At 43.3% G+C, this 17,428-nt stretch overlaps 2 protein-coding genes across 4 annotated transcripts in view; one reads left to right on the top strand and one right to left on the bottom strand.

Annotated features, from left to right (window-relative positions):
• LOC115190784 (mast/stem cell growth factor receptor kita) overlaps positions 1-17,428 on the bottom strand; it is a 64,375-nt gene that overhangs the window by 36,366 nt on the left and 10,581 nt on the right. For both annotated transcript variants that reach the window (XM_029748851.1, XM_029748850.1), the window contains exons 3-6: positions 17,298-17,428; positions 16,571-16,710; positions 16,117-16,285; positions 15,348-15,537 (exon numbers count right to left, since the gene is read on the bottom strand). The exon at positions 17,298-17,428 is cut by the window's right edge and continues 154 nt beyond it. In XM_029748851.1, the coding sequence (XP_029604711.1) occupies positions 15,348-15,537; positions 16,117-16,285; positions 16,571-16,710; positions 17,298-17,428 (630 nt within the window). The remainder of the gene's footprint in view (positions 1-15,347; positions 15,538-16,116; positions 16,286-16,570; positions 16,711-17,297) is intronic.
• Positions 381-6,080, top strand: LOC115190800 (C-type lectin domain family 4 member F-like). 2 transcript variants are annotated; one of them, XM_029748880.1, is made up of 5 exons: positions 381-519; positions 2,929-3,141; positions 5,466-5,593; positions 5,725-5,813; positions 5,922-6,080. In XM_029748880.1, exons 1-5 carry the CDS (start codon positions 402-404, stop codon positions 6,067-6,069), a joined length of 696 nt encoding a protein of 231 aa, XP_029604740.1. In that variant the 5' UTR covers positions 381-401; the 3' UTR covers positions 6,070-6,080. The 2 variants fall into 2 exon arrangements, with proteins under 2 accessions (XP_029604740.1, XP_029604741.1); XM_029748881.1 differs by lacking the exon at positions 2,929-3,141.

Here is a 17,428-nt window from a genome sequence, read left to right on the forward strand (position 1 = left end):
CTACTCAAACGAATTGAAGTAGCATATTTACAAGTGCCGGGGAATTGTGGAAATAGATTTATTTCTTGTAAACCACGTGATCAAATCTGTAGTTCTGCCCCTGAACAAGGCAGTTAACCCACTGTTCCTAGGCCGTCATTGTAAATAATAATTTGTTCTTAACTGACTTGCCTTGTCAAATAAGGGTAAAATAAATAAATAAAAAATCACTGGCTTCTATAATAGGCATACATATCGTTGATTCTTTCTTGTAAACTAGGTGATCTCTGATTTCTATAATAGACCCATCAGATTCATAGAGAAACCAAAAGTACATAGACTGCTACATAAGGAGACGCAACAGACACGATAACAGAAACTCGTCCCTCGCTCTACTGCTGCGGTCGAAACAAAACTGGCTGATGATGAAGGAGGGGAAATTTGATAATCCCATTTACAGCAGCTGCAATGGTCCAATGGTCTTCACCGAAGGAGACCAGGAGTCCTTACCGGCACCGTGCAACCGAACACACCTCTCAGGTAAGTAACGTATAGTAGGGACGTCTAACATTCAGCCTGCTGCACAGACACTCTACTATCATCGTAAATGAAGATATTGAATTATGTTGCCATATCTAATTAATGTATATTACGCTACTTTCCACGGTGGGGACAGTAGTCGATGTGTTTTTCTTACTACATTACCCATCATTTTTACCTCAGATTGGTGGTGTTAGTATAAACGTGTATAGTCAACACGATGACACTAGATCGATTGCTTAAAACGGATCAATATATTTGGTTTTGTACTGTTGATTTAGCTCTATGGGTCGCAGCTATCAATTTCTTTCTCAAATGGTGCGGATAATTCGGCAAACCAGTTTTGGGTAAACCCGTTTTGGTGATGAATCCATCAGTCACATCACCTTTTTGGACTCATTCATCAGTTTTTACCTGATTAAAGTACAATACCATTAGAAATGAATGTTGAAAGATCAATTAATATTTCTAAAAATGTAAATAAATGCCGTTGTTGCTTCCTGTTGACAACACATTGATAAATAGCCCAGTGTCAAAACAGTTTTAAAGTGTCCAAATCAATAACCAATACGCAGAAACAGTTTGTAATATGTCGAAAACCTAAAATGTACCATCTACGCAACAATAGTATAGAAAAGACTATATAAAGAGTTCAGAGTTCAAAACGCCACCATGCCGCATCGATGAGAATACAGAGGAAATGAGGAGATGAAGCAGGAATAGTGGGGTTTTATTGCACACAATCACAGGAGCACACGGGGAAAGGTAGCAGGATAACGTTGTGGTTTACTGGGGAAATACAAGAGAGATCAATATGTTAACATACAAGCATGACTGACAAGTGCAAAAGGGATAAATAACTGAAAAGTATCAAATAAACGCCATATGTAACCGGTGTGAAATGGCTAGCTAGTTAGCGGTGGGGCGCGCTAATATCATTTAAAAATCGGTGACTTCACTCGCTCTGAGACCTGAAGTAGTTGTTCCACTTGCTCTGCAAGGACCGCGGATTTTGTGGCGCGATGGGTAACGATACTTCGTGGGGTGTCAGTTGTTGATGTGTCCCCTACCAGGTTGGGGCGAGGAGAGGGACGGAAGCAATACAACACTGTTTCTGTTAATCAGCACTGTTTAAACTAACACTAATTAAAGACCATATTGAAACTTGGAATAACCCATAACTGCGGGAAGTAGGGGTGCCGAAGCACCACCTGTAAAATCATAAAATATATGACTTTTTTTTTTTTTTAAACGATTTTTTTGAAATAATTATTTTTTTTCCCAAAAGTAGTGCACTGGGCCTTTACTAGTCCTGGATTAGAGGACCGATGTTGCGAAGGGCAAAAAAAAATTACAATTAAATCTGTCTTCCTCACCCCAAAACGACTTCCTGGCTACTATGGAATAACCCTATACATAGTTGTTTAGATGAATGGCGGATGTTGATTTCGGGAGGCTGCCATCACGGAAAAGGGAACAAACCCCTTTTTATTTTAGTTAACTTCACAAATCACGACCCGCCATAGGATATCAACAGCGACACTAACGTTACTAGCCAACTAAGCAAGGATGTTCTTTGATATGTTTGCGTTGACTTGCTCATATCAAGCAACAGACAGTTTGTGTAACTGTAAAAAATAAACAACTAGTGAACTCGTTTTATGAATGCTTGGATAGTGAAACTGAAATAGATTGGTAGCTAGTTGGTGAGGCTTTTGATTTATTTTCCAATTAATTAAACTGAAGCTGGATCGAGCAAACTAAACAGTGTGACGTTACACACCCAAGAAGGCTCAACCAACCGCCTGACCTAAACTCATAAATATGAATGACTTTGCCTCCGGCTGTCCTCCGAAAGGAAATGTCCCATGCGGGACGCTAGTTGTTGCATGGAGGATTTAGCAACGATAACAACCACCTGGGTAGCAAGCGAGCACGCCGATTTTTCAACAGTTGTTACCACAGAATTTGAACATATTTTAAGGAAAATAGATGTATGTTTCTGAACGCTGGCTTCATTGTTGACAATATGACTGAGCGTCGAAGATTACCATTCGATTTGAGCAGGGCGCGCCTCCCGCAACGGGCCATAGCCCGGTTCAACCCGGGGCAGCTTAAATCAAATTCCCTCGTTGAAAACATGTATACATATTCCATTGGTTAGTACAAAGTAATATGTATGACACGTTATTGGTCAGTCTATGTTAAAAACAATTGGTCAGAATTCCCCAACTCACTTAACCAATCACATCGTGTTCGGTTTTGTATTCCCCACTGTGATTGGTCCCTGAGGCTTTTAACAAACAAAAAAAAACTGTTCTCCAACAGTTGAATTTAATCTTCACTTCAACTTTCAACATTACTACATGCACTGAAACAATCAATTGTGTGTTTGTGTGTCCACCTCAGGTTCTACATGCTTCAGAAGACACCACGCACTCCTGCTGTGTGTGGTAGTAGTGGGGTGTACCGTGGCTGTCATAAGCCTGTTTGCCCAGAAACACAATCAAACTGCACAGAGACAGCAGTCAAATAATGAAACCTGTGCAGCAGAGAGAGAAAAGATTAAGTCTCTGAAATCAGAGAACTACAGCGTTCTACTGAATGTGATTTTAAAGCAGGGTAAGTTCAGCTCTCAGTATTTATATATATATATATATATATATATATATATATATATATCTTTTTTTCGCAGCACCACACCTAAACATCCTACCACAAAACCATCTCTCCTTTGTAGCTTTGTCGATAATTTGTCAAGTGGGGCGGCAGGGTAGCCTAGTGGTTAGAGCGGTGGACTTGTAACCACAAAGGTTGCAAAATCGAATCCCCAAGCTGACAAGATAAAAATCTGTCGTTCTGCCCCTGAACAAGGCAGTCCACCCACTGTTCCACTGAACAAGGCAGTCCACCAGCTGTTCCACTGAACAAGGCAGTCCACCCACTGTTCCACTGAACAAGGCAGTCCACCAGCTGTTCCACTGAACAAGGCAGTCCACCCACTGTTCCCCTGAACAAGGCAGTCCACCCACTGTTCCCCTGAACAAGGCAGTCCACCCACTGTTTCCCTGAACAAGGCAGTCCACCCACTGTTCCCCTGAACAAGGCAGTCCACCCACTGTTCCCCTGAACAAGGCAGTCCACCCACTGTTCCACTGAACAAGGCAGTCCACCCACTGTTCCCCTGAACAAGGCAGTCCACCCACTGTTCCCCTGAACAAGGCAGTCCACCCACTGTTCCCCTGAACAAGGCAGTCCACCCACTGTTCCCCTGAACAAGGCAGTCCACCCACTGTTCCACTGAACAAGGCAGTCCACCCACTGTTCCCCTGAACAAGGCAGTCCACCCACTGTTCCCCTGAACAAGGCAGTCCACCCACTGTTCCCCTGAACAAGGCAGTCCACCCACTGTTCCCCTGAACAAGGCAGTCCGCCCACTGTTCCCCTGAACAAGGCAGTCCACCCACTGTTTCCCTGAACAAGGCAGTCCACCCACTGTTCCACTGAACAAGGCAGTCCACCCACTGTTCCCCTGAACAAGGCAGTCCACCCACTGTTCCACTGAACAAGGCAGTCCACCCACTGTTTCCCTGAACAAGGCAGTCCACCCACTGTTCCACTGAACAAGGCAGTCCACCCACTGTTCCACTGAACAAGGCAGTCCACCCACTTATTCCCTGAACAAGGCAGTCCACCCACTGTTCCACTGAACAAGGCAGTCCACCCACTGTTCCCCTGAACAAGGCAGTCCACCCACTGTTCCCCTGAACAAGGCAGTCCACCCACTGTTCCACTGAACAAGGCAGTCCACCCACTGTTCCCCTGAACAAGGCAGTCCACCCACTGTTCCCCTGAACAAGGCAGTCCACCCACTGTTCCCCTGAACAAGGCAGTCCACCCACTGTTCCCCTGAACAAGGCAGTCCACCCACTGTTCCACTGAACAAGGCAGTCCACCCACTGTTCCACTGAACAAGGCAGTCCACCCACTGTTCCACTGAACAAGGCAGTCCACCCACTGTTCCCCTGAACAAGGCAGTCCACCCACTGTTCCACTGAACAAGGCAGTCCACCCACTTATTCCCTGAACAAGGCAGTCCACCCACTGTTCCACTGAACAAGGCAGTCCACCCACTGTTCCCCTGAACAAGGCAGTCCACCCACTGTTCCCCTGAACAAGGCAGTCCACCCACTGTTCCACTGAACAAGGCAGTCCACCCACTGTTCCCCTGAACAAGGCAGTCCACCCACTGTTCCCCTGAACAAGGCAGTCCACCCACTGTTCCCCTGAACAAGGCAGTCCACCCACTGTTCCCCTGAACAAGGCAGTCCACCCACTGTTCCACTGAACAAGGCAGTCCACCCACTGTTCCACTGAACAAGGCAGTCCACCCACTGTTCCTAGGCCGTCATTGAAAATAAGAGTAACGTTCTTAACTGACTTGTAAAGTATTGTATTTCAGAAAAGGATTTCTGCCTTTAGTGATCATATCTACTCTGTATCTAATCTTGTCACGACTTCCTCCGAAATCGGTCCCTCTCCTTGTTCGAGCGACGTTCGGCGGTCGACGTCACGGGTCTTTTAGCCATCGCCGATCCACCTTTCATTTTCCATTTGTTTTGTCTTGTCTTCCCTCACACCTGGTTTCATTTCCATCAATTACATGTTGTGTATTTAACCCTCTGTTCCCCCCCCTTGTCCGGTATTGTTTATTGTAAGTGTTTGTGCACATTATGTCTGGTGTGCGTTGGGTTTTGTACCCATTGATTTATTGTTCTGTTTTCCGGTGGGTTTTTATTATTAAACTGCGCCGTTGGAAACACCGTTTTTGCTCTCCTGCGTCTGACTTCTCTACCGCCAGTTAAACACCCTTACAAATCTTCTGCTCTGTATGTAATCTTCTGCTCTGTATGTAATCTTCTGCTCTGTATGTAATCTGTCTACAGAAGGGTGGAAGTATATAAACTCCAGTTTGTACTACATCTCTACTGAGATGAAGTCCTGGGATGAGAGCAGACCTTACTGTCAAAGGAAGGGATTGGACCTGGTGACCATAAACAGCGAAGAGGAACAGGTGTGTACGGTGTGTGTGTGTCTGCAATGTGTGACTGAGCTTCAGTCAGAGACATCAAATTCTAAGAGGCCAAATATGGAGAAAAAAACCAAAAGTATGATTCTACCGTTTATGTTATTCTACATCAATAGACCTTTCTCCTTGAAGTGGTCAGTGCTAAGAAATTGGAGGGAGTCTGGATTGATTTGTCTCCGAACAACACAAAGGAGATATCGACACGGTAAGACATTTCACCATCGATTGAAAAGTATGACGGAGATTTGAACATTTAGGGCATGAAGAAATCCAGAATGTTTCTGATAATAATTGCCTGTGTTTCTTCTCATAGGCTGAAGAGAGGTGCGGGGTCAGAAGAAGAGGACTGTGCTAAGCTTACGGTATATGAGACACCTGCAGTGAAAGAAGTACGAGGTGGACAATGTGGGACACAAAAATACTGTATTTGTGAAAAATACCTGATGTCAAATACAATGTAAGCAAGAGAGAATTTTTAAGTTGTTCTTCTGGAGACTTATATCTCCCTCACTAACTTTAAACATCAGCTATCTGAGCAGCTTACCGATCGCTGCAGCTGTACATAGTCCATCTGTAAACAGCCCATCCAATCTACCTACCTCATCCCCATATTGTTTTTATTTACTTTTTTGCTCTTTTGCAGACCAGTATTTCTACTTGCACATCACCATCTGCACATCTATCACTCCAGTGTTAATCTGCTAAATTGTAATTACTTCGCTACTATGGCCTATTTATTGTCTTACCTCCTCACGCCATTTGCACACACTGTATATAGACTTTCTTTTTTTTATTCTACTACTGTGTTATTGACTGTATGTTTGTTTATTCCATGTGTAACTCTGTGTTGTTGTATGTGTCGAACTGCTTTGCTTTATCTTGGCCAGGTCACAGTTGTAAATGAGAACTTGTTCTCAACTAGCCTACCTGTTTAAATAGAGGTGAAATAAGGATTATAGTTGTTTTAATGGAGGGAACAACTGCTAGCTTCAACTCTTCTTGCTGTGACATCTCACAAACACCTAGCTGGTTCAGCCATTTTCCACCCATTTCACCCTTTCATGTTGTTTCAACTGTGCTCTTGCTTTGTGCACCGTCTCCTCAGACACGTCTCCTCAGACACGTCTCCTCAGACACCTAGGTGACGTAGATGAGCCCCCCTCATTTTCCAAGAAGCAGCTGTTAGTTATTCCAGTTAGGTTGGTGAGGGTTTTACCCTGAAATACACATATGCACCGTATAGTAAGAAAAGTTAAAAGGGTAGTTTTCTGTGGTTGGAAACCCCCCTGCATTGTTCCAATACGCACAAGCACTTTCAGTCAATAAGCTTTCTCAGTGAGAGCCTCAATTTTAGCCAGACAGTTAGCTAGTTTTCAACTGAAGTCAATGGGACGATTGATTAAAAACATTGCTTTTGAAATAAACATTTCACATGAATTTCATGTAAAAACAAAAACAACTTTTAGTGAAACACTGAGTATAGATGGGGACTGATTGTCCTTCAGCCACTCTCAAGTCATTGGTAAAGGAGTGACAGGTTACACAGCTCCCTATATGTCCTTCAGACACTCTCAAGTCATTGGTAAAGGAGTGACAGGTTACACAGCTCCCTATATGTCCTTCAGACACTCTCAAGTCATTGGTAAAGGAGTGAAGGACAATCAGCCTCCATCTACACACAACGTTTGACTAAATGTTGTTTTTTGTTTCCATGAAATGTTTATTTTTACAGAACAATGTTTTTATCCATCTGCCCATTGACTTCAGTTGAAAACTAGCTAACGGGCTGGCTAAATCTGGCACACAAACTGCAATGTTGATTGATGTTCAATGAAATGAAATTAAGTTCGTGATACAAGGGTAGGAGACCCACTGAGGGCTGAGATATATTTTATTAGTCCACGTGAAATGTGTCTTCTGTAACCCTGTTGTACTATGTACAGAAGAGAATGTGCAGTATTATAAAGGAATACCAGTTGGATTTTTATTTTTCATATTGTAAATAAAAATCCTTTATTGTAATTATTTACGATACTATTGTCCTGTGACACCAAAAGTCAATGTGATTTAATATTGGGGCGGCAGGTAGCTTAGTGGTTAGAGCGTTGGACTAGTAACCCGAAAGGTTGCGAGATCGAATCCCCGAGCTGACAAGGTACAAATCTGTTGTTCTGCCCCTGATCAAGGCAGTTAACCCACTGTTCTTAAGGCCGTCATTGTAAATAAGAATTTGTTCTTAACTGACTTGCCTAGTTAAATAAAGGTAAAAAATATGAATGTGCTCATCTGATGAAGACCATGTCAGTCAACATGTTGTGATTTGTTTATAATAACGTATAGAAAAGAAATGTAGGATAAGGTTATGTAAAACACAGAAATGTATCTTGTTCTTGTGAAAGGATTAGCAACAATGTATTTATGGAGGGGGAAACTATTCGCTTCAGTTGCTTGCCGTGCCTCAGCCCTCTTGCCGTGCCTCAGCCCTCTTGCCGTGCCTCAGCCCTCTTGCCGTGCCTCAGCCCTCTTGCCGTGCCTCAGCCCTCTTGCCGTGCCTCAGCCCTCTTGCCGTGCCTCAGCCCTCTTGCCGTGCCTCAGCCCTCTTGCAGTGCCTCAGCCCTCAGCCCTCTTGCAGTGCCTCAGCCCTCAGCCCTCAGCCCTCTTGCCGTGCCTCAGCCCTCAGCCCTCTTGCCGTGCCTCAGCCCTCAGCCCTCTTGCCGTGCCTCAGCCCTCTTGCCGTTGTCTTACGACGGCCGTCTGCAACTGGCAACACATTGTCGCGTTAGAATGACGCCACCTGTCGGAAGACAATGCCCTCAAACACCTAGTTGTTCAGCCCCACTCATTTCACCCTTCCAAGGGAAACCAGACGTGATCATTCAGAAATGAAAACGTGGGGCAGAGGGGCTGTCATCGCTGTGACTGTAGTCTCCTCAGAAATGAAAACGTGGGGCGGAGGGGCTGTAATCGCTGTGACTGTAGTCTCCTCAGAAATGTTAAAGGTCTATTAATGACTCGTATCGGTTGAGCTACTGGTATGACTTAAAGAAATGATCAAATATTTACCTAGCTGTCGGTTAGAGACATTGGCTGGAGTCACAGCATAGCGACTTAAAGGGCAATTCCGCCACTTTTCAACCTCATATTCATCATCTCCAGCACCACTCCAGTGTCTTCATGTTCCTCATCTACAGCACCATTCCAGTGTCTACATGTTCCTCATCTACAGCACCATTCCAGTGTCTACATGTTCCTCATCTACAGCACCATTCCAGTGTCTACATGTGAAAACGGTGTGTTTCTAGGATCTGCGGTTAAAAAGAGAAGAAGAAAGATCCTAACAAAAAAGTGCTTCTCTGTGACATCACAGGGTAGGATTAAACAGTAAGATAAATGTGTTTCTAGCCAGAGGGAGGACATTCCTTACTCCCCGGGTCACTGGGAATCTCTACGTGTTTTGAACATCTCTGTTTTTAAACTTTTGATGATGTTGTCGGGTAGAACTTTTATCTTTTTTTCTATAAAATATAGAAATCCGCCGTTTTCACATACGGTATGTAGACACTGGTATTGTGCTGGAGCAGACTGGTCAATAGAAATAGCATACGGTATGTAGACACTGGTATTGTGCTGGAGCAGACTGGTCAATAGAAATAGCATACGGTATGTAGACACTGGTATTGTGCTGGAGCAGACTGGTCAATAGAAATAGCATACGGTACGTAGACACTGGTATTGTGCTGGAGCAGACTGGTCAATAGATATAGCATTAGATGTCAGACGTTTGGAAAGGTCCTTGGGACGTCGATATATTCCTACCTCTCCACTTACCATAAGAAACCATTTCCCGAGCACTGGCACAAACTCATGATGCTCGGAGGCGAAGCGCGGTCAGACCAAGCATGCTGCTTAGACCCCTGCACCACAGCAGTCCACAATGCTCTAACAAGCCGGGAGAATACTTCATGATACTTGATGGAAACTTATTTTGTTTTAAACCTTCCCCCAAACCATAGCCCTAACCTTAACCACTCAGAATTAATACCTAAACTAACCCTTTTGTTTTAGCCCTGTAACCACGTGGAATTAACCCTGTAACCACGCGGAATTAACCCTGTAACCACGCGGAATTAACCCTGTAACCACGCGGAATTAATCCTGTAACCATGCGGAATTAACCCTGTAACCACGCTGAATTAACCCTGTAACCACGCGGAATTAACCCTGTAACCATCCAGAATTAACCCTGTAACCATGCGGAATTAACCCTGTAACCATGCGGAATTAACCCTGTAACCATCCAGAATTAACCCTGTAACCATCCGGAATTAACCCTGTAACCATCCGGAATTAACCCTGTAACCATCCGGAATTAACCCTGTAACCATGCAGAATTAACCCTGTAACCACGCGGAATTAACCCTGTAACCATCCAGAATTAACCCTGTAACCATCCAGAATTAACCCTGTAACCATCCGGAATTAACCCTGTAACCAAATGGAATTAACCCTGTAACCATCCAGAATTAACCCTGTAACCAAACGGAATTAACCCTGTAACCATCCAGAATTAACCCTGTAACCATGCAGAATTAACCCTGTAACCATGCAGAATTAACCATGTAACCAAACAGAATTAACCCTGTAACCATCCAGAATTAACCCTGTAACCATCCGGAATTAACCCTGTAACCATCCGGAATTAACCCTGTAACCAAACAGAATTAACCCTGTAACCAAACAGAATTAACCCTGTAACCACGTGGAATTAACCCTGTAATGAATTAACCATGCAGAATTAACCATGTAATGAATGAACCTTGTAACTACGCGGAATTAATGCGTAAAGAATCAACATTAATCCATAATTCGTCAAATTCCGAGGTGAAACTATGAGGTTGGCTGGAGATAATGAACATGAAGTTGGCTGGAGATAATGAGATAATGAACATGAAGTTGGCTGGAGATAATGAGATAATGAACATGAAGTTGGCTGGAGATAATGAGATAATGAACATGAGGTTGGCTGGAGATAATGAGATAATGAACATGAGGTTGGCTGGAGATAATGAGATAATGAACATGAGGTTGGCTGGAGATAATGAGATAATGAACATGAGGTTGGCTGGAGATAATGAGATAATGAACATGAAGTTGGCTGGAGATAATGAGATAATGAACATGAGGTTGGCTGGAGATAATGAGATAATGAACATGAAGTTGGCTGGAGATAATGAGATAATGAACATGAAGTTGGCTGGAGATAATGAGATAATGAACATGAAGTTGGCTGGAGATAATGAACATGAAGTTGGCTGGAGATAATGAGATAATGAACATGAGGTTGGCTGGAGATAATGAGATAATGAACATGAGGTTGGCTGGAGATAATGAGATAATGAACATGAGGTTGGCTGGAGATAATGAGATAATGAACATGAAGTTGGCTGGAGATAATGAGATAATGAACATGAGGTTGGCTGGAGATAATGAGATAATGAACATGAAGTTGGCTGGAGATAATGAGATAATGAACATGAAGTTGGCTGGAGATAATGAGATAATGAACATGAAGTTGGCTGGAGATAATGAACATGAAGTTGGCTGGAGATAATGAGATAATGAACATGAGGTTGGCTGGAGATAATGAGATAATGAACATGAGGTTGGCTGGAGATAATGAGATAATGAACATGAGGTTGGCTGGAGATAATGAGATAATGAACATGAAGTTGGCTGGAGATAATGAGATAATGAACATGAAGTTGGCTGGAGATAATGAGATAATGAACATGAGGTTGGCTGGAGATAATGAGATAATGAACATGAGGTTGGCTGGAGATAATGAGATAATGAACATGAAGTTGGCTGGAGATAATGAGATAATAAAACATGAAGTTGGCTGGAGATAATGAGATAATGAACATGAAGTTGGCTGGAGATAATGAGATAATGAACATGAGGTTGGCTGGAGATAATGAGATAATGAACATGAGGTTGGCTGGAGATAATGAGATAATGAACATGAGGTTGGCTGGAGATAATGAGATAATGAACATGAGGTTGGCTGGAGATAATGAGATAATGAACATGAAGTTGGCTGGAGATAATGAGATAATGAACATGAAGTTGGCTGGAGATAATGAGATAATGAACATGAAGTTGGCTGGAGATAATGAACATGAAGTTGGCTGGAGATAATGAGATAATGAACATGAAGTTGGCTGGAGATAATGAGATAATGAACATGAAGTTGGCTGGAGATAATGAACATGAAGTTGGCTGGAGATAATGAGATAATGAACATGATGTTGGCTGGAGATAATGAGATAATGAACATGAGGTTGGCTGGAGATAATGAGATAATGAACATGAGGTTGGCTGGAGATAATGAACATGAAGTTGGCTGGAGATAATGAGATAATGAACATGAGGTTGGCTGGAGATAATGAGATAATGAACATGATGTTGGCTGGAGATAATGAGATAATGAACATGAGGTTGGCTGGAGATAATGAGATAATGAACATGAGGTTGGCTGGAGATAATGAGATAATGAACATGAGGTTGGCTGGAGATAATGAGATAATGAACATGAGGTTGGCTGGAGATAATGAGATAATGAACATGAAGTTGGCTGGAGATAATGAGATAATGAACATGAAGTTGGCTGGAGATAATGAGATAATGAACATGAGGTTGGCTGGAGATAATGAGATAATGAACATGAGGTTGGCTGGAGATAATGAGATAATGAACATGAGGTTGGCTGGAGATAATGAGATAATGAACATGAGGTTGGCTGGAGATAATGAGATAATGAACATGATGTTGGCGGGAGATAATGAGATAATGAACATGAGGTTGGCTGGAGATAATGAGATAATGAACATGAGGTTGGCTGGAGATAATGAGATAATGAACATGATGTTGGCTGGAAATAATGAGATAATGAACATGAGGTTGGCTGGAGATAATGAGATAATGAACATGAGGTTGGCTGGAGATAATGAGATAATGAACATGAGGTTGGCTGGAGATAATGAGATAATGAACATGATGTTGGCTGGAGATAATGAACATGATGTTGGCTGGAGATAATGAGATAATGAACATGAGGTTGGCTGGAGATAATGAGATAATGAACATGAGGTTGGCTGGAGATAATGAGATAATGAACATGATGTTGGCTGGAGATAATGAGATAATGAACATGAAGTTGGCTGGAGATAATGAGATAATGAACATGAGGTTGGCTGGAGATAATGAGATAATGAACATGAGGTTGGCTGGAGATAATGAGATAATGAACATGAAGTTGGCTGGAGATAATGAGATAATGAACATGAAGTTGGCTGGAGATAATGAGATAATGAACATGAGGTTGGCTGGAGATAATGAGATAATGAACATGAGGTTGGCTGGAGATAATGAGATAATGAACATGAGGTTGGCTGGAGATAATGAGATAATGAACATGAGGTTGGCTGGAGATAATGAGATAATGAACATGATGTTGGCGGGAGATAATGAGATAATGAACATGAGGTTGGCTGGAGATAATGAGATAATGAACATGAGGTTGGCTGGAGATAATGAGATAATGAACATGATGTTGGCTGGAAATAATGAGATAATGAACATGAGGTTGGCTGGAGATAATGAGATAATGAACATGAGGTTGGCTGGAGATAATGAGATAATGAACATGAGGTTGGCTGGAGATAATGAGATAATGAACATGATGTTGGCTGGAGATAATGAACATGATGTTGGCTGGAGATAATGAGATAATGAACATGAGGTTGGCTGGAGATAATGAGATAATGAACATGAGGTTGGCTGGAGATAATGAGATAATGAACATGATGTTGGCTGGAGATAATGAGATAATGAACATGAAGTTGGCTGGAGATAATGAGATAATGAACATGAGGTTGGCTGGAGATAATGAGATAATGAACATGAGGTTGGCTGGAGATAATGAGATAATGAACATGAAGTTGGCTGGAGATAATGAGATAATGAACATGAGGTTGGCTGGAGATAATGAGATAATGAACATGAGGTTGGCTGGAGATAATGAGATAATGAACATGAGGTTGGCTGGAGATAATGAGATAATGAACATGAGGTTGGCTGGAGATAATGAGATAATGAACATGAGGTTGGCTGGAGATAATGAGATAATGAACATGAGGTTGGCTGGAGATAATGAGATAATGAACATGATGTTGGCTGGAGATAATGAGATAATGAACATGAGGTTGGCTGGAGATAATGAACATGAGGTTGGCTGGAGATAATGAGATAATGAACATGAGGTTGGCTGGAGATAATGAGATAATGAACATGATGTTGGCTGGAGATAATGAGATAATGAACATGAGGTTGGCTGGAGATAATGAGATAATGAACATGAGGTTGGCTGGAGATAATGAGATAATGAACATGAGGTTGGCTGGAGATAATGAGATAATGAACATGATGTTGGCTGGAGATAATGAACATGATGTTGGCTGGAGATAATGAGATAATGAACATGAGGTTGGCTGGAGATAATGAGATAATGAACATGAGGTTGGCTGGAGATAATGAGATAATGAACATGATGATCGGCTGGAGATAATGAGATAATGAACATGAAGTTGGCTGGAGATAATGAGATAATGAACATGAGGTTGGCTGGAGATAATGAGATAATGAACATGAGGTTGGCTGGAGATAATGAGATAATGAACATGAAGTTGGCTGGAGATAATGAGATAATGAACATGAGGTTGGCTGGAGATAATGAGATAATGAACATGAGGTTGGCTGGAGATAATGAGATAATGAACATGAGGTTGGCTGGAGATAATGAGATAATGAACATGAGGTTGGCTGGAGATAATGAGATAATGAACATGATGTTGGCTGGAGATAATGAGATAATGAACATGAGGTTGGCTGGAGATAATGAGATAATGAACATGAGGTTGGCTGGAGATAATGAGATAATGAACATGAGGTTGGCTGGAGATAATGAGATAATGAACATGAGGTTGGCTGGAGATAATGAGATAATGAACATGAGGTTGGCTGGAGATAATGAGATAATGAACATGAGGTTGGCTGGAGATAATGAGATAATGAACATGAGGTTGGCTGGAGATAATGTGATAATGAACATGAGGTTGGCTGGAGATAATGAGATAATGAACATGAGGTTGGCTGGAGATAATGAGATAATGAGATAATGAACATGAGGTTGGCTGGAGATAATGAGATAATGAGATAATGAGATAATGAACATGAGGTTGGCTGGAGATAATGAGATAATGAGATAATGAGATAATGAACATGAGGTTGGCTGGAGATAATGAGATAATGAGATAATGAGATAATGCTGAAATAGTGTATTTAATCTAATTAACGTATTATTCTTTTAGTATCACAAAAAAGTTGTTAATCATATTTTTGAAGTGAAATTATTTTATTTTTTTATATCATTTTGTATATGTCTGCACTTTAGTCATTCAAATAAAATGATTGAATGAAATATTACACTGGGGCAGACATTTTCTCTCTGAACCGTCACAGTGGTGTTCCATGTGACTGGAACCTGTATCTGTCTGCGGAGAGTACCTGTATCTGTCTGCGGAGAGTACCTGTATCTGTCTGCGGAGAGTACCTGTATCTGTCTGCGGAGAGTACCTGTATCTGTCTGCGGAGAGTACCTGTATCTGTCTGCGGAGAGTACCTGTATCTGTGTCGTTGGACAGTGATGACGTGCTCCGTGGTGTTGTGGAGGGTCTTGCCGTTGAAAGCCCAGGACAGAGTGCCAGGTCTGGGGTAGGACTCCAACTCTACCCTGAGGCTTAGGCTCTCCCCTTCTCTGACAGCAGACTGGCTAGGCCGGGAGTCACCCAGCATACTGATGAAGCCTCGTTCTGGAGGGGGAACACACACACAAATGGTTAGACTCTCCCTCTCTCTGACAGGGTTAGACTCTCCCTCTCTCTGACAGGGTTAGACAGGGTTAGACTCTCCCTCTCTCTGACAGGGTTAGACTCTCCCTCTCTCTGACGGGGTTAGACTCTCCCCTTCTCTGACGGGGTTAGACTCTCCCCTTCTCTGACGGGGTTAGACTCTCCCTCTCTCTGACAGGGTTAGACTCTCCCTCTCTCTGACAGGGTTAGACTCTCCCTCTCTCTGACAGGGTTAGACTCTCCCTCTCTCTGACAGGGTTAGACTCTCCCTCTCTCTGACGGGGTTAGACTCTCCCTCTCTCTGACGGGGTTAGACTCTCCCTCTCTCTGACGGGGTTAGACTCTCCCTCTCTCTGACGGGGTTAGACTCTCCCTCTCTCTGACAGGGTTAGACTCTCCCTCTCTCTGACAGGGTTAGACTATCATCAGTTACAGTGTTATAGAGGTTAACAGATTCCATCATTGAGGTTCTGTCTTTGCGAGACTCTCTCACACACACACACACACAAAAGACACACAAACACACACACACACACTCACCACGGACATCCAGGTGCAGGGTATCGGCGGTGGCACCCCTCTCGTTGTGGGCGTGGCATCGGTATGTCCCGGCGTCTGATTGGTTGACAGAGGTGATCCAGAGGGAGGCGGAGCGTTGGTAACCACGGGAACCAGCCAGGATGTGGGAGGTGTGTGCCTGGAAGGCACGCTGCAGACAGGGGTCAGGGGTCAGGGGTTCACTATACTGGACTCTCAGGGGGGTCATGGTTAGTGTACAGGTAGAAGCAATAGAACACTGTGAATACTACTACGTTGTGGCACTATATAACACCTATTACCTTTGAGAAAGACGGGGGAGATAGAGACAGAAAGGGAGAGAGACAGAGAGAAAGGGAGAGAGGCAGAGAGGGAGAGGGAGAGAGAGAGAGAGAAAGGGAGAGAGAGAGAAAGGGAGAGAGAGAGAGAGAGAGAGACAGTATGAAGCCAGTCTCACCGCTCCAACGGGGAAGTCCCACTTAATGCTGAAGTCAGGGTTGAGGTTGGAGGAGCTGCAGGTGATCTCAAACTGCTCTCCTCTCCTCAGAATCACCCTCTCTCTCTGGGACAGACTGATCACTGGAGGCTGTTCAGGGACTGGGTGGGCAGAGGAGAGGGAGTGGTGGTGGTGGGGGGGGGAGGGGTGGATATAAACATACAGTATGTCAAACAGGACCCTGTTTGGAGCTGGACCATGTCTAATTGTTAACATAGAGTCACATAGAGGTGGTCCATGTCTAACTGTTAACATAGAGTCACATAGAGGTGGTCCATGTCTAACTGTTAACATAGAGTCACATAGAGGTGGTCCATGTCTAACTGTTAACATAGAGTCACATAGAGGTGAACCATGTCTAAATGTTAACATAGAGTCACATAGCGGTGGACCATGTCTAACTGTTAACATAGAGGTGGTCCATGTTTAACTGTTAACATAGAGGTGGACCATGTTTAACTGTTAACAGAGTCACTTAGAGGTGGACCATGTCTAACTGTTAACATAGAGTCACTTAGAGGTGATTTGTGGCACAAAGTCTGTGTATGCAAATACGAGTATGCTGCCTGGAGATCTCTCTTTTTCCCCCTCTCTATTTCTCTCCCTCCTTCAACAGCCATCCCTCGAGTATCTCCTTACAATCTCTCTCTCTCTCCCCGCTTCCCTTCCCTTCCCTCTCATCTCTCACCTAGCCGTACGTCCACAGTATACTGGCTCGACCTCACGGTGGCACCTGCCAGCTCGCCCAAGCATACGTAGCAACCCTCGTACTCCTTCCTGGCGTTGCCGATGATGACGCCGCGCTGGGGGTCGTAGTGG

The sequence above is a fragment of the Salmo trutta genome, unplaced genomic scaffold (assembly GCF_901001165.1).
Source record: "Salmo trutta unplaced genomic scaffold, fSalTru1.1, whole genome shotgun sequence".
Lineage (NCBI taxonomy): Eukaryota > Metazoa > Chordata > Actinopteri > Salmoniformes > Salmonidae > Salmo > Salmo trutta.